This window comes from Garra rufa, chromosome 17, assembly GCF_049309525.1.
Source record: "Garra rufa chromosome 17, GarRuf1.0, whole genome shotgun sequence".
NCBI lineage: Eukaryota > Metazoa > Chordata > Actinopteri > Cypriniformes > Cyprinidae > Garra > Garra rufa.
Genome location: NC_133377.1, coordinates 39,459,946 through 39,478,470, shown reverse-complemented (window position 1 = coordinate 39,478,470; position 18,525 = coordinate 39,459,946). Strand labels below are relative to the sequence as shown.

Sequence of the window (18,525 nt, the reverse complement as noted above, 5' to 3'; positions counted from 1 at the left end):
CATAATATTATAACAGCATCTAAAGCAGTTGTGTGTTTAATCACACCCAAGTCCCAAAACCTGTCTAATTGATACACGTTACACTGATGAACTGATGAAGCACTACATGCTGCAACAGCAGCAGCAACACGTGTAAAACGAAGGCATTATTTATATCTCCTATCGTGAATACGCATCCATAACACAAGCTTAAACATGTAAATGCACTGTAATTAAGGCACGCGCGTGTAAATGTGTGTTTTGTGTGTTGGGTTTCTCACCTCGAGCGCGCGCTCTGCTGCCGACATGATGCCGGATGCGCTTGAGGGGAACCGTCGCGCGCGTACCCGTCACTGTTGCTAAGATAAAAGTCTTTAAGAATCCTTTATTCATTTATCTTTTTTATGTATATGTTATGTTTTCAAATTTATAAGACGTTAAACATTTTTGTCGATTTTTATAATATGTATCACAGAATGTTTCCTCACGTCAGAATAAATTCTATTGAATAATGAAAATGTTTCAATAAAACGTATTCATTTTTCTGACACATTTACACACAAACGCCAAAAATCATAAAACGATCTTGGTTTGCATTCAACGCTATTTTTGGTTTTCGAAAGCGTCGGGACTTTTATTGTGTAATATTCGGTAGCGGAAGTGCGGGATCGGACTGTGTTGGGTGTGTGACGCCAGTTACCGAAACTTCCTGGTTGTCGCGCTTCACCTGCTGAAACTGGAGGAATAATTTGCACAAAAACACAATTGGTCTGCTCATATAAACGACAGACTGACATTCCATCACTACTTCACATCATTTTTGTGAAAGCGGGGAGAAAACTCATCATTTAAAGCACAGAAATCAGTCACCCGCTGCAGGAGGATCTGAAGAACACGGTGAGTATGTGTGTATTTCCTTGAAAGAAATCGATTTAAAGATTTACATATACTACGTATTTTATCCACAAAAATATAAGTGTCTTCACCGTTTTTAGCCGTCGAGAATTATTTCGTTCAATATCTAAAAGGCCTGTCACAAATATAAAGAAGAAAGACAGTAGGGATTTTGATGTATTTATTTCACAAATGGTGTATTATAAAAAAAAGAAGTATTAATATCCCGGTTATCATTTAGCTGGAATTTGTTAAAATGGTTATTTATTCTTTTTATTTTTTGTTTTTATTTAGCTTTTTAGCGTTCATCTATTTATTTAGCTTGACCACACGTAATACTATTGTTTGTTTTTTAGTATAATTATTCATAATAATCATTTTTTTAAAGATATTTTTAAGTAGTTTTCATGTTTATATTTTCAGTTTTAAATTTATATGTTCTATTTTCCATTTTAAATTTAGAATTTTTTTCTTTTCTAATTTATTTGCCTATATAGTTTCTAGTAACTGCATTATTTTTTCTTTCAGATGAATAATTTTAGTACATTGTCTTAAACTAAAGATATATTTAAAAATTAAGATTAATTAAGAAAAAAATAAGATTTATTTATGGTAAACAAAATATATATATAATAATATTTATGTTAATATCCCAGTTATAAGTTTGCTTTCATTAATATGGTTATTTATTCCTTTTTTATTTATTTAGCTTTTTAGCCATTATTGCCATTATGTTTTAGTAAAAATTATAAAATGTTTTTTATAATATTTTGTGTAGTTTTCATGTTTATATATATATAAAATATTTTCTATTTTAATTGTATAACATTTTTCTTGCATTTATTTATTTGTCTATATAGTTTCTATTAATTGTATTATTTTTTTTTTTCTTTCAAATGCATAATTTTAGTACATCATCTTAAACTAAAGATTTATTAAAAGATAAATTTTGTTAATATGCCAGTTATAATTTTGCATTCATTAATATGGTTTTTATTCCTTTTTTTTAGGTTTTTAACTTTTTACCTTTAGCTATTTTTTATATTAAAAAATATTATAATATTTTTGTTAATATCCCAGTTCTAATTTTGCATTTATTAATATGGTAGTTGTTTATTCCCTTTTTTTTGTTTTATTTAGATTTTTAGCCTTTCTATTTATTTAGCATCTGAACAAACACATATAATTCAATAATAATATTTTTAAAATAATATTTATAATATTTAAAGTAGTTTTCATAGTTTATATTAATATACATGTATTAATGTTTTTTATTTTCCATTTTAATTTTATTTATTACATTTTTCTTGCATTTATTTATTTGTCTATATCGTTTCTAATAATTTTTATTTTTATTTCAGATGTATCATTTTAGAACATCATCTTAAACTAAGGATTTACCAAAAAAATTAAGATTAATTGAGAAAAATTAAGATTTACTTAAACAAAAATTAAAATTAAAATTAAATATTACATTGGCAAATAGCTGAAATAAAGTAAGTTTAAAGGTTTATTTTTGCTTTGTTTTATTACAGTTAACGTTTTGCTTTTTACAAAGAAAATTTTGATTAAAAATACAACAATTCTCTTAAATTTCACTTGAAGTAGTCTTAAAAATGTAACTGTTCTTGCTTTACCTCTGAAAAAAATATTTACAATGTAGATGTAAGCAAAATATTTATAGGTCAATATAACCCTTCTAATTAAATTATTATTACTGTTTCAGTAGTGACAAATTTAGGGAAAAGACAAATATTCCAAAACTTTCTGAAAATAAAATATGAGAATTAACTGCTCTATTACTAGAAATGTGTACATTGGATATTATACAATTTCCATGCATACAATTTTTTTTCATGTGTATGAAAAAATCTTTTCTTGTTGGTTAATTCACATTGGTCTTTCTGTCTCTCTGTAGGAGGATGAGGGTGTTTCCCAGTGGGAAGAATGAAGAGTTCCCCAGCTAACCGCAGTCGGGACATCGAGCGTCAGGCAGGATATCTGTGCCCGGAGCACTGCGCACCGCCCCCTCCGCGGACACACTCGGCCGACGACATGTGGTTCATCCGGGACGGCTGCGGCATCGTGTGCGGCGTGATCACATGGATGCTGGTCTTCTACGCCGAGTTTGTGGTCCTCTTTGTAATGCTGCTGCCATCAAAGAATGTGGTGTACAGCCTAATTAATGGCGCCTTGTTTAACGGACTGGCCTTCCTCGCCCTAGCTTCACACTTCAAAGCCATGTGCACCGACCCGGTGAGGAAAAAACAACCATAACCATAACTATAACGATAACTACCACCAAAAATGTTTCAATAATTGCTCTAACGGCAAGAGAAAAGCAGAGTTGACACTAAACTAAAACAATGACAACTCATGACATAGAATTTCTTATATTTACACTACCAGTCAAAAGTTTTTAAATGTTTAAATGTCTCTTTTGCTCACCAAGCCTGCATTTATTTGATCCAAAATACAGCAAAAGCTAAAAGTACAATTTTGAAATATTTTACTTTTTGAAATAACTGCGTTCTATTTGAATATATTTTAAAATGTAATTTATTCCTGTGATCAAAACTACATTTTCAGCATTGCGTTTATTTATTTGTCTATATAGTTTCTAATAATTGTATTGTTTTTTTCTTTCAGATGCATCATTTTGGTCATCTTAAAGTAAAGATTTATTAAAAGATGTACTTATCTTAAACTAAAAAAAAGTATAATATTTTTGTTAATATGCCAGTTATAATTTTAATTCATTAATATGTCTGCTATTTATTCCTTTTGTTTTTTTATTTGTCTTTTTAGCCTTTAGCTATTTATTTAGCGCGAACATACATATAATACTATTGATTATTGTTTTGTTAGTTAATTTTAAAATGTTTTGAAGTAGTTTCCATGTTTATATTTTCTGTTTTATATATATATTTTTTTTCTATTTTCCATTTTAATTGTATTTATAAAAAAGATTTCTTGCAGATGAATCATTTAATACATCATCCTAATCTAAAGATTAAAAAAAATTTAAAATTAAGAGAAAAATAAGATTAGCTTATCTTAAGTTAAAAAATAATAATATTTTTGTTAATATCCGAGTTATAATTTTAAATTCATCATTACTCCAGTCTTCAGTGTCGTATGATCCTCCTCCAGAAATCATTCTAATTTGCTGATTATTATCAATATTGATATATTTTTCAGGATTCTTTGATGAATAAAAAGACCAAAAGATCAACATTTATCTGAAATAAAATGCTTTTGTAACATTATACACGAAACCATTCAAAAGCTTTAAATCTGTATTTTTATTTTATTTGGAAAGCTAATGTAGAAATTAATACTTTTATTTATCAAGGATGCTTTAAAATGATCAAAAGTGATGATTAAGATATTTATAAAGTTAAAAAAATCTATTTCAGATAAATGCTGTTTTTCTGAACTTTCTATTCATTAAAGAATCCTGAAAAAAAAGTCTACTCCGCTGTTTTCAACAATAATAATAAAAGTTTTTTGAACAGCAAAAAAGGATATTAGAATGATTTCTGAAGGATCATGTGACACTGAAGTTTGGAGTAAATAGTCTGTTTTTAAATAGTAAAAGTAATTCATAATTGTACTATTTTTGCTGTACATTAGATCAAATAAATGCAGGCTTGGTAAGCAGAAGAGACTTCAAAAAACATTCAAAAATCTTACTGTTCAAAAACTTTTGACTGGTAGTGTATTATATATCATATAATACAAAAAAGTGTTTTGGAAGCATCAAACTACCAATAAATGGCTTATAGAGACTCTAAATATGTATCTGATTTAACAGTTGATGCTAAATCGTTAGGAAACAAAGTTGCACACATTAAGAGCTAACGTTTTGACTCTCTTTCCTCTCAGGGAGCAGTTCCAAAGGGAAACGCCACTAAAGAGTTTATCGAGAGTCTGCAGCTCAAGCCTGGACAGGTGGTTTATAAATGTCCCAAATGCTGCAGCATTAAACCTGATAGAGCACATCACTGCAGGTAAACACACCCACAGACAGCATCAAGAACTCAATCATCACTGTGTGATCGTACATTCAGAGGCAGTGTCCTGAAAAAGTCTCATTGTAAGGGTGTTTTCTCTGTCTAGTGTGTGTAAGCGCTGTATCAAGAAGATGGACCATCATTGCCCCTGGGTCAACAACTGTGTGGGAGAGAACAACCAAAAATACTTTGTGCTTTTCACTGTGAGTTTGATGTTGTTTTAGTATCATCACTTGTATATATTTTCCTTTTAACATTAGTAAAAAATATCTCATTTAATATTTTAATTTGTAATATTTATTTAGTAATTTTGTTTTGCTTTTAACATTGATCTGTTTTTAAGTTTTTTTTTTAGATTTAATTTGATTTCAGTTAAATATTTATTATCATTATAAGTAAAACATTTTGAAGATTTTTATTTTACTATAGATACAAATGATATTTATACTTACTGTTGTGACAGAGTTATGATTAAAACTGTTTAAGACTTTAAAAAAAAGATTTGTCATAATTACATATTAATTTATTTCATAATTTTATAATTATATATGTCATATATCATATGGCAAACTTTATTATATAAATTTTGCCTTGGCAGCTAACTGAAATAAGTGAAATAACTAAACTAAATAATGAAAAATAACTAAAATTAAATATTAAGTAAAAGCTAAAATGAAATAAAAATACATTACATACAACCTGTCAAGTTTTTGAACAATAAGATTTTTAATGTGTTTTAAAAGAAGTCTCTTCTGCTCACCAAGCCTGCATTTATTTGATCCAAAGTACAGCAAAAGCAGAAAATATTTTGAAATATTTTTACTATTTAAAATAACTTCTATTTCAATAAATTTTAAAATTTTATTTATTACTGTGATCAAAGCTAATTTTTCAGCATCATTACTATTCTTCAGTGTCACATGATCCTTCAGAAATCATTCTAATATGCTGATTTTTTTGTTTAAGAAACATTTTTTATTAATGTTATAATCAATATTTAATATTAATAATATTTAACAGTTAAGTTGATGAATAGAAACATCCCAAAATCAGCATTTATCTGACTTAAAAGCTTTGGTAACATTATACATTATATTATTCAAAAGCTTGGAGTCCATACAAAATGTGTTTTTTTTTTTATATATATATAAAAATCTATTTTTTTTTATTTATCAAAGATGCTTTAAATTGATCAAAAGTGATTATAAAGACTTCTTTAAAAAAACATAAATCTTACCGTTCAAAAACTTTTGTAGTATGGGTTGTAATATTTAAAGTAATAATAATAATTAACATGACAATAGAACAAAATTACTAAAACTAATTAAAATTAAAATGTAAAACATTTAAATAAAAATGAATTCAAAATATTAATAAAAACTATTATAGTTTATAAATAAGACATACCGTTTCTTGTGTCTTTTACAGATGTACATTGCTTTGATTTCTCTTCATGCTCTCATCATGGTCGCTCTCCATTTTGTCTTCTGTTTTGAAGAAGACTGGGCAAGTAAGTGCTTGTTTTTGATTCATCGCCTGGTTTTAATTACCTCAGTTTGCTGCTTGGTAATTGGCTGCTTATGTTGTAAGTGAGCTCTGATTGGTTGGTGAGTTTAGAAAGCTTCCTGTTTCCTCTCCTCAGAGTGCAGTTCCTTCTCTCCTCCGACGACCGTCATCCTCCTCATCCTCCTGTGCTTTGAGGGTCTCCTCTTCCTCATTTTCACCTCAGTGATGTTCGGGACGCAGATTCACTCCATCTGTAACGACGAGACCGTAAGTGACCCTCTGCTGAAGTCACTTCCCTAGATGACTAAACATTTCTTCTCATGCCAGGCTATTATTGGTAACTAAAACCAAAACCAAAACAAGGTTCAGTTGCTCACTGATGCTTCAGAAGGAAACACGATGCATTAAGAGCTAGGGGGTGTAAACTTTTTAACAGAATGAAGATGTGTACATTTTTATTATTTTGCCTAAATATCAGATTTTTTTCATTTAGTACTGCCCTTCAGAAGCTACAGAGGATACCTACATGTTTCCCAGAAGATAAAATAAGTTAAATTTACCCCAAACTTTAAATTCCAAAAGTTTTCACCCCCAGCTCTTAATGCATCGTTTTTACTTCTGAAGCATCAGTGAGTGTTTGAACCTTCTGTAATAGTTGCATATGAGTCCCTCAGTTGTCCTCAGTGTGAAAAGATGGATCTCAAAATCATACAGACATTGTATAAAAGAAAGAGCTCAAATACACAAAAATGCTGAAAAACAAAAGAATTTGAGGAACCTATATGATTTTGAACAGTGGGCAGTTTAACTGTTTAGGACAAACCAGAGCCATATAAAAAGAGAGTTGCGACACGCTTTGATCTCGCCGCCGCACGGTCATGTGGTTCATGGAGCTCTCAATAGTTCCAAACAGCTCCGCGCTGTCAATGTGTTTGAATGGAGTTAAATAGGATAGACAGCAGTTTTACTATATTTGCAGCAATTTCGAGTAATTATTAACACATAATGTGCATTGATTGTGTATTGATAACTTCTCTGAATACGCTTTACAATCGCATTTTATTCAGGGGAGTGATAAAGAGACATAATTAATATGTTCTCATACTCTTTGGCAGTCAAATGTGACCAAAACACCTTAAGTGTAACTTTTATTCAATTAAATAACTGTAATATATATAGTTAAGTTCTATTTAGTAAATATTTTGGGGAGGTTTTTTTGTACTTAATATGTGCAATAATGATCCTGACCATTTAAAAGATAAAATTTTTAATATAGTATTTAGATTACAGTTAGTGTAATATTTAAGGTTAAATACATCTGCATGTGTATTTGGACATGATCAAACACTCTTTTTTTATACAGTATGTTTCGATTTAACGATTTAATGTTAAATAAAAAAAAAAGTAATTTACTCTCGTTTTATGATATTCAAATATACAACATAAGTGAATATTATAAAAGGCAAGCAAAAATGGCATTTAACATAATAGAAAAGATGAAAATAATGTTTAAAAAAACACAAGGCAACGAATTGCATTCAGCATACATTTTTATCGTGTTTCTTGAATGCAGTCTTTACTGAAACTCATTCAACCTCCTACAGAGAGAGAAAGATTGCAGAAAGACTAAAAACATAAAAATATGACAACTAGTATCTGGTTATGGTCGCTATTACGGTGTTTCTCACGTTATCCAGCTGCATTTACAGTTTAACTGTTTATTTTTTAACGACAAACATTAACTATAACACGCTTCATAAAACACCACTATTGGCCAGTTTTTCGAGAGGTCAACTGATGCGTTAAAATTTTAAGAAATGCAGTAATTTCTTCAATATACTTGCGACTGTGCTTGAGAAGCGCTGAAATGAATGGGCTTCAATGGAGGAGCTATTGGTTGCTTGGAACTATTGACCGCTCCATGACACGCTTTACTTCCGCATTCCTCAGTTCCTATGGAAGCCTATGGGAGTGTCGCAACTCTCTTTTTATATGGCTCTGGGACAAACAAGAGACTTGTGAGCAACTATCACTAAACAAAAAAACACAGCTGTGGATCATTTATTATTTAGTTTGAGAACTAAAATAAATAAAACTAAAACTGAAATAAAATGAGAAAAAAACATTATAGACATGTTTAATAAAACGACAAACATCAAAATTATTACCATTTACAAAAATATAATAAAAACTATAATAGTGTATCAGTACATTTGCAAAAAAGTTTTTTATTAATAGTTTGAATTTGTATTTTTATATTTTGTTTTCATTTTATTATATTTACTTAATTAGTTTTGTTTCTTTTTTATTTGACTAAAACTAAAATAAAAATGTGTGAAAAATAAAAACTAATTTAAAATAGTAATAAAAACTATAATAGTATTTGTATACTTTGGGAAAATTAACTACTAGTAGTTTTTATCAATATCTTGAATTAGCTTTATATATATATATATATATATATAATCAAAAATTTTTTTGTTAAGGTTTAGTAGTTTTGTTTGTGTGTTTTTGTCATTTCAGTACATTTTATCTCTAGTTAGTTTTTGTAATTTTTGAATGTATTAAGTTAAATTAAAAAACAAATTTAAAATAGTATTTTTATACTTTGGGAAAATAAAGCAGTGTTATTTTTTTTTCATTGTACTATTAGTTTTTATTATCATCTTGGATTAGCTTTATATATATATATATATATATATATATATATATATATATATATATATATATATGTGTGTGTGTGTGTGTGTATGTGTTTGTGTGTGTGTATGCATGTATATATTCATATATATTTGTATATATTCTTTTTTATTTAGTTTTTTTTAAGTTAAGGTCTTAGTAATTTTGTTGTGTGTCTTTGTCATTTCGTTAGATTTTGTCTCTAGTTAGTTTTTATATTTTTTATTTTAGTTAAGCTATTTTAATGTATCAAGTTAAACTTAATCTAAAATGTTTTTAACAGTTTTAGTTAACTATAACAACCCTGAAAGCGATTTTAACCCTGTTTATGTGACCAAACATTATAGACATACCTCTTGCGTTTTACAAATATCAGTCCCTGTGAGAAGGATGTGTCTTTACATTTTCTTAAAAATCTGAAAAAAAAAAACATTTATATTAATTCACTTAAAACTGAATGCAGAAATCATCAGATCAAACTCTCAATCTTCATTACCTGAGAGTGTGACTTTCTCTTTTCGCAGGGAATCGAGCAGCTGAAGAAAGAAGAGAGACGATGGGCCAAAAAGTCCAAGTGGATGAACATGAGGGTGGTGTTCGGTCACCCGTTCTCTCTGGCCTGGCTGAGTCCGTTCGCCACGCCGGATCACGGGAAGGCCAATCTCTACCAGTACGTGGTCTGAGACGGCCAACCCAACACTTCCCCACCTCCGTCTCTACACAAACATCTCTCTTTGCTTTTAACTCTGTCTGCTCTAAAAGATCTCACCGCACAGAAAACCACACCACGATGTTCTAGTGGCCTCTTTACGCTCATCCAGACAGTCTGATAATCCTCAAACTCCAGCCTCGGAGAGTAATACTGATGTCCTGAGCACCGCTGGCCCAACTCAACTCTTATAACCAATCCCGCACTGTGAACGCTGTCATTAACAAATGATGTTTGTGATGAAACTGACCTAGTCGCCCGGTGAGATTCCAGAGGCCTTGACCATGAAACTTACTAAACTTCACCAGCCGTGGCAAATGACTAAAGTGTTTCTTGTTTGATAATGCCTTTATATTCGCTGGTTAATTAGGAAATGCCTTTTCTTTTTGCGCTCATGTTGTTTTTCATTTTTTGCTCAAGCCTTAGCACAAAAATGCTGCTGTGAGGAATCTTTCTTTGCCAAATTTTATTCCATTATGAAAAGTAAAATGGCACAAAATCACCTTTTTTTTTTTTTTTTTTTTTTTTGCCTTTCTTGATCAAAAATCATCATGTGCATAACACTAATATCATGAAAACATGTCTGGGCCATATTCCATACCAAAATCTGGTGTTTTTTCAATTATATACAGTACATTATGCATTCAGATTTACATTATTGTACTTTTTTAGTCATTTTTTGGTAATTACTGTAATTTATCAATTTAATAATTACAATACACACACACGTCTTTTTGCATTATAATCAAAGATTTCTATTATTAATTTTATTGAAAATAATATTTGTGAATACTGGGTAATGTTTCTTTATACTAAATATATTTTTTTGTATTTTCTATTTGCATTAATTATTCTTATTGGTAATTCTCATTGTAATACAGTCATTTTTACTTAAATACACCACCAGTCAAAAGTTTTTGAACAGTAAGATTTTTTTTGTTTTTTAAGCTCACCAAGCCTGCATTTATTTAATCCAAAGTACAGCAAAAACTGTAAATTTGTAAAATATTTTTACTATTTAAAATAAGTGATTTCTATTTGAATGCATTTTAAAATGTATTTTATTTCTGTGATTAAAAGCAGAATTTTAGCATCACATGATTCAGAAATCATTCTAATATTCTGATTTCCTGCTCAAAAAATATTTATTATTATTATGCTGAGTATATTTTTTTTCAGGTTTTTTGATAAATAGAAAGTTCAGAAGAACAAAATTTATCTGAAATATGAATCTTTTATAACATTATACGTCTTTATTATCACTTTTGATCAATTCAAAGCATCCTTGCTAAATAAAAGTATTAATTTTTTATAATTTCTTACTCGATAAATGCTGTTCTTGAGATCTTTCTATTCATCAAATAATCCTGAAAAAAATGTACTCGACTGTTTTAAATATTGATAATAATATTACGTGTTTTTTGAGCAGCAAATCATTATATTAGAATGATTTCCAAAGAAATATTTGACTGGAGTAACTATGCTAAAAACTCAAGTTTAAAATCACAGGAATAAATTACATTTTAAATTATATTCAAATAGAAAAGTTATTTTAAATTTTTACTATTTTTTTTTGTACTTTGGATCAAATAAAAGCAGGCTTGGTGAGCAGAAAATACTTATACTTATAAGAAAATACTAATACTTATTTAAAAAAACATTAAAAATCTTACTGTTCAAAAACTTTTGACTGGTAGTGTATGTAGAGCATTAAATATTAATAACTTTATTAGTTTATTAGAAAATAATGTCTCTGTATTTTGCCTGATACTTCACGTGAACAATTTTGTCGATTTTGGGATGAAATATGGTGTTTTTCACATGTTTCGTGAGATTAACCTAATTTACTTATGAACAGGGTTAGAAATCCATCTGTGACTGTAATACAATCTTTGCAATACCTTCAGGCAGTGTTCCCCGTCTCCCAGCGGTGGTGCTCAAGGATTTCTAACGTTGTGGTTGGGTAACGGTGTCACTACAGTATTTGAGCATGAGCTTGGTCTTCCTGAATCCAGACGGCTGCTGTCTTCGTCCTGTGACTCCTCAGGTTCACATGCTGTTCTTATCAATCCTGCTTCTCTTCCAAATCCAGCTCAGACCATCATGTTTGAAAGCGAGACTGACAGCTTTTCAGAGCTTTCTCTGGCTTATTTTATCGTTTGCCACAATGTTGTCGGATCACCTGGTTTGGAGGCCTCACTTTGCTGCTTAAGACTGAAAGTTTGTTGGTTGGGTTTGAATGCATTGAAGTGTTGGAGTGTTGAGCTCTGCTGTTGGATCAGTATTTCCCGAGTGATGGGTCTTTACGGGTCGCTCATAATCACCGCTGTTCACAGGCCTGATGTAAAGGATTTTCATTTTCTTTGCACATTCTTCTGCCTGTTTTAAATTTATTGTCTTTTTTTAATCTGTGCTTTATGTTGTTGCATGTATTTTAAATATATCAATATCTTAATGCAGTTCTGGGTGTTGCGGGTTGCTTTCACTTTGAAAGTCAATTCAATAAAATTCTCTCTCTGTTGTTTTTCCACTGTGGTGTTTTTCTCTTTGTCGTCTTTTGATTGCATATGAGCAATACAATCCAAGTCTACTACGGAAGCTTGCTTTTGCCACACGTTAAAACAATTAGTTTGAAGTTTTTGGACAGGAAGATTTTTAATGTAAGTTTCCTCTGCTCACCAAGCCTGCATTTATTTGATACAAAGGAAAAAAAATTTATTATTTAAAATAATTTCATCCTATTTGAATTTGTCCTATGCTGTGAGTGTGACACAGCAAAAAAAAAAAAAAAAAATGTAATAATAAATAAATTGCATGAGAGAAATTTATCTTCAGTGTTATGCCTAGATCTTCAGACTGATCTCACCGGGTGATCAGACTCACGGTTTTCCTAAAATTCACGATTAAAACCGAGAAAAATCCCATAGACTTACATTAACAGTGTTCAAATGAGCAAATATTCAAACTCCAACTGTCAAAACTCCCAGAATCCTTTGAGACTCATTCAAGCTTCCCTTCTCTGTACTATATTTCTAATCCAATCAAACTCATCTATCTAAATCATGCTTACAATATGCTTATCATGCTAAAATTGTGATAGTAACTAATCATGCTTGAAACATTCTAGCAACATGACAGTACCTTTCTAATCATGCTGATACCATGTTAACCATGCTACAAACATGCTAGTAACTTCCAAGTCATGCTAGTGACGTGTTAAACATGTTAGCAACATGCTAATTATGCTAGAAAAAGGTTAGCAACATGCTAGCAACTTGCTAATCATGTCAGAAAAATGCTAACAACATGTCAATCGTGTTAGAAACATGCTAATTATGCTAGAAAAAGGTTAGCAGCATGTTAGCAACTTGCTAACAATACCAGAAACATGTTAGCAACATGTTAATCATGCTGGAAACATGCTAGCAACTTGCTAATCATGCTAAGAACATGTTAGCAACATGTCAATCATGTTAGAACTAGTGGTGGGCCGTTATCGGCGTTAACGTGCTGCGTTAACGTGAAACTCTTATCGCGCGATAAAAAAAATATCGCCGTTAATCTATTCTCAAATTTGGGTTGGGAGCTGGGTCTAAACTACGCAAGCTATGATGACTTTCACCTTGATAGTTTAACGCGGCGCGTTTACGTCTCTTCCGCCAAAACACAGACGGGATCGCGTCGTCCTCCATTCATAAAAACCGAATCTACTATAGCGAAATGTCACGTAAATTCGTCGTTTTTTGGATTCATAAATCAAATGTTGGTCAGTCACTTAATTCAAATCGCGATATGGACTAGTGCATGTGAAAACTGAAATGCAAAAAGACCGTTTTAATATGAATCCGATATGTTCCGTTTGCCTAGCTGTATGTATGCATTGCGGAGATGAGCTTTTACTACACGCATACTGAAACACACGTGACGCTCCCGGTAATTTTTGGCATTTTCATCTCACATGAACAGATAAACTCAATCTCCCAAACTGCTGTGAGTGTCACTTTTACCGTTTCATTTGAGAAAACTAGCATCATATCATACTGTATGACACAGAAACTTCACAGCAACCTGTCAAAATAAAAGTACGGTGTAACATGTAATGGGCTGGGTAGGTGTTGACGTTAAAAAAACACAATCTAATAGGTAGAAAAAATAATTTCATTGTTAGTTAGTAAACACAAGTACATCTAATTGAACAATTTATTTTCATCAACAAATTATCATAGAACAGCTTTATGAGCTTTATGATCCATTCTCAAAGACTTTAAGTCATTATTTGGGTAGCACACATATTCTGAATGCCTTCAGCAGAATTCAAATTAGCCATTTTAATCTAGATTAATCTAGATTAATTCCAAGATTTAATCTAGATTAATCTAGATTAAAAAAATTAATCTATGCCCACCCCTAGTTAGAACATTCTAGTAAACTTGCTAATCATGTTAGAAACATGCTCGCAAAATGCTAATAATGCTAGAATCATGTTAACAACTCATTAATCATGTTAGAAACATGCTAGCAACGTGCTAAACAGGCAAGAAACATGTTAATCATGTTACCAACATGCTAGCAACTTGCTGATCATGCTAGAATCATGCTAGCAACTCACTAAGCATGCAAGCAACGTGATAATCATGCTAACAACTTGCTAATCATGCTAGAAACATGCTAGCAACATGCTAATCATGTTAGAACATTCTAGCAAACTTGCTAAGCATATTAGAAACATGCTAATTATGCTAGAAAAAGGTTAGCAACATGCTAGCAGCTTGCTAATCATGCTAGAAACATGTTAATCATGCTGGAAACATGCTAGCAAATTGCTAATCGTGTCAGAAACATGCTAACAACATGTCAATCGTGTTAGAACATTCTAGCAAACTTGCTAATCATGTTAGAAACATGATAATTATGCTAGAAAAAGGTTAGCCACATGCTAGCAACTTGCTAATCATGCTAGAAACATGTTAGCAACATGTCAATCGTGTTAGAACATTCTAGCAAACTTGCTAATCATATTAGAAACATGTTAATTATGCTAGAAAAAGGTTAGCAACATGCTAATAACTTGCTAATCAGGCTAGAAACATGTTAGCAACATGTTTATCATGTCAGGAACATTCTAGCAAACTTGCTAATCATGTTAGAAACATGCTAGCAACATGCTAATAATGCTAGAATCATGTTAGAAACATGCTAGCAACATGCTAAACAGGCAAGAAACATGCTAATCATGTTATCAACATGCTAGCAACTTGCTAATCATGCTAGTAACATGCTTGCAACTCACTAAGCATGCTAGCAACATAATCATGCTAACAACTTGCTAATCATGCTAGAAACATGCTAGCAACATGCTAATCATGTTCGAATCATGATAGCAACATGTTAGTAACTTGCAAATGACGCTAGTAACATGCTAAACATGCTGGAAATGTTTAAACAACATGATAGCTACATGTTAATCATGCTGGAAACATGCTACCAAACTTGCTAATCATGTTAACAACATGCTAATAATACTAGAATCATGCTAGCAACTTGCTAATCATGTTATCAAAATGCTAAACAGACAAGAAACATGCTAGCAACATGACAGTACCTTTCTAAACATGCTAGAAACATGCTAGTAACTTCCAAGTTATGCTAGTGACGTGTTAAACATGTTAGCAACATGCTAATTATGCTAGAAAAAGGTTAGCAACTTGCTAATCATGTTAGAAACATGTAGCAACTTGCTAGTCAGCAACATGCTAAACACAAGAAACATGCTAGCAACATGCTAGTCATGTTAGTAACATGTTAACAACTTGTCAATCATGCTAGAAAAATGCAAGCAACATGTTAATCATGTTAAATCATGCTAGAAACTTGCAAATTATAAATTATAATTATAAACATGTTAGAAATGTGCTAACAACATGCTGTAAACATGTGAGCGACATGCTAATTGTGATAAAATTTCTAAAGGATCATGTGACACTTAAGACTGGAGTAACGATGCTGAAAAATTAGCTTTAATCACAGGAATAAATTACATTTTAAAATCTATTCAAATAGAAAACAGTTATTTTAAAGGGATGGTTCGGAGTAGATTTGACTTCATTGCTATGCACTCCGAAGCCCATGTAAATACCCCATCCAAAGTTTTTTTTACCTTAGTCGAACATTGAGGGAGATATCAGAGTTTTTCGAATGGCTTGCTACAGCCGTAAATGGAACATCTGATTTATCTCGTAAATTGCACCACTAAACTTGCACGTAATCTTACCAAACTTGTACAGTAGTGTAAATAGGGTATGTAATCACAAAACTCTGGATCGGAAAATTTGTAAGTCCACCATGAGTGTTTTAAAAACAACTTTTACCCGATCCCTACTAGTCTCAAAAACTACAAATGGCGACCCATCAATGCCACTTCCCTGGTTTGGGAAAAGCACGTAAAAGTCCTCCTACTACATCTGTGTGCATGTCATCTGTAGGAGGTCATCTTTTACATGCTTTTCCCAAACCAGAGAAGTGACGTCGACTTGTAGTTTTTGAGACTAGTAGTTCTCGGGTAAAACGTGTTTTTAAAACACTCATGGCGTACTTACAAATTTTCCGATGCAGAGTTTTGTGAGTACATACCCTATTTACACTACTGTAGACGTTTGGTAAGATTACGTGCAAGTTTAGTGGTGCAATTTACGAGATACATCAGATGTTCCATTTACGGCTGTAGCAAGCCATTCGAAAAACTCTGATATCTCCCTCAATGTTCGACTAAGGTAAAAAAAAAAAACTTTGGATGGGGTATTTACATGGGCTTCGGAGTGCATAGCAATGAAGTCAAATCTACTCCGAACCATCCCTTTAAATAGTAAAATATTTCACATTTTTACTGTTTTTGCTGTACTTTATATCAAATAAATTCTGGCTTGATAAGCAGAAGAGACTTCTTTAAAAAAAAAAAAAAAAAAAAAAAACATTAAAAACCCTAATATGCAAAAACTTTTGATTGGTAGTGTAAACTCAAAACTTTGAAGGGAAAATAGTTGCAAGTACCTTTTTATTTTTTTTATTATTCCATGGTGGACTTCCATAGTCTACAGTGGCAAGCATTTAAAATGATTTTATACCGTTTTGAGTATCATCTAATGTAATTTCAACTCAGTTCTGCACCAGTTCATGCTGATTTGTCTCATTGAAAATGAAAGAATCACACTTTATACACTTTATAGCAGTTTAATGAATGACTCATGTAGTTATCATTTCATTTAGACAAGTTTACAGAGCACTAGTTTGTCCATTAAATAAAACTATTTACACATTTATAAATGTGGCCTGTGATTAATACAGTGACGGTTACATAAACGGATGGCGTATGCTACCATACATGAATGACAGACAGATATTAATATAACATGATGGTTGATAGTTAAGTTACTTTCTTTGTATTACAAAGTCAAAGATTTACAAACAGGCCCCTAATGCACAATATTTACTCATTTGGTCCCTAATAATACAGTATATAATGCCAAACGTGAATATATATTTATGTAATATTTCAGTTGAAAATGAAAACTTGCTGAGAATGTACTCACCCTCAGGCCATCAAAGATGTAGAAGAGTTTGTTTCTTTATCAGATTTGGAGAAATGTACTATAGCGTTTTATTACTTGCTCACCAATGGATGTGAATGGGTGCCGTCAGAATGAGAGTCCAAATAGCTGATACAAACATCACAATAATCCACAAGTAATCCATACCACTTCAGTCCATTGTGTAACATCTTATGAAGCCAAAAGCTGTGTTTGTATGCAACAAATATATTATTAAGACATTTTTAACTCTAAACAGTTGCTTCCAGCTAAAATTCAAGTCCTCAGGAGAGAAATATGCACAGATTAAACACAGCCAAAACAGCTCTAAACAAATGTGTATGGCAAGTCATTTTAGCCTAAAATATGTTAAGTGTTATTGGTCGTAACTGCACTTTACTAGTAAAAAATAAATTAGAGAGTTCTATAATTCAATTTTTACCAGTAACAATGCCAATTAGAGAGCTCTCTAATCACATTCTTAATAGTAACAGTTATAATTAGAGAGCTCTCTAGTTCAATTATTACTAGTAACAATTCCAGTAAGAGAGCTCTCTAAATAATTTTTTACTAGTAATAATTCCAATTACAGAGCTCTCTAATTCAGTTTTTACTAGTAACAATGCAATTATGCTCTACAATAAAATTTTTACTAGTTAAAAAAACACATTAAATATATGTTTAATTGCAGAGCTATTTTATTGAAATAAAGAGTAGTAACAACTGAATTAGAGAGCTCTATAAATTGAATTCTTATAGTAAAAATTGATTTAGAGAGCTCTCTAATTGGAATTGTTACTAGTAATAATTCAGTTGTAGAACTCTATAATTGAAGTTCATACTAGTAAAAATTCTGAGCTCTGTAATTAAAAATGAATGGAAGTTAATGGAGACATCTGTATGGCAAGCCGTTTTGGCCTAAAATATACTAAGTGTTAGTAATAGCATTTTTACTAGTAATAATTCAATTAGAGAGCTCTATAATTTCATTCCTACTAGTAGCAATATTAACTAAAGAGCTCTCTAATTAAATTCTTACTAGTAACAATTCCAATTACAGAGCTCTCTAATTCAATTTTTACCAGTAACAATTCCAATCTGAGAGTTCTACAAAATAATTTTTACTAGTCATGTGTCTCTATTGACTTCCATTCATTTT

The 18,525-nt window shown here is 31.1% G+C and overlaps 2 protein-coding genes across 2 annotated transcripts in view; one reads left to right on the top strand and one right to left on the bottom strand.

Moving 5' to 3' along the window:
• The window catches only part of ehmt2 (euchromatic histone-lysine N-methyltransferase 2), a 32,807-nt gene extending 32,507 nt beyond the window's left edge, over positions 1-300 (bottom strand). Inside the window, exon 1 of the mRNA XM_073821426.1 lies at positions 261-300. Coding sequence (XP_073677527.1) covers positions 261-287 — 27 coding nt within the window. The 5' untranslated portion in view covers positions 288-300. The remainder of the gene's footprint in view (positions 1-260) is intronic.
• A 375-nt stretch (positions 301-675) lies between these two features.
• On the top strand, positions 676-12,313 carry zdhhc3b (zDHHC palmitoyltransferase 3b). The gene is made up of 7 exons (XM_073821823.1): positions 676-876; positions 2,792-3,129; positions 4,762-4,886; positions 4,996-5,092; positions 6,318-6,399; positions 6,532-6,662; positions 9,599-12,313. Exons 2-7 carry the CDS (start codon positions 2,821-2,823, stop codon positions 9,755-9,757), a joined length of 903 nt encoding a protein of 300 aa, XP_073677924.1. The 5' UTR covers positions 676-876; positions 2,792-2,820; the 3' UTR covers positions 9,758-12,313.
• Positions 12,314-18,525: the final 6,212 nt, after the last annotated feature.

Coding starts and splice junctions, on each gene's coding strand:
- zdhhc3b (XM_073821823.1), top strand. CDS start 2,821: ATGAAGAGTTCCCCAGCTAACCGCAGTCGGGACATCGAGCGTCAGGCA. Junction 6,400..6,531: donor TTTTGAAGAAGACTGGGCAA/GTAAGTGCTTGT, acceptor TCCTCTCCTCAG/AGTGCAGTTCCTTCTCTCCT. Junction 6,663..9,598: donor CCATCTGTAACGACGAGACC/GTAAGTGACCCT, acceptor CTCTTTTCGCAG/GGAATCGAGCAGCTGAAGAA.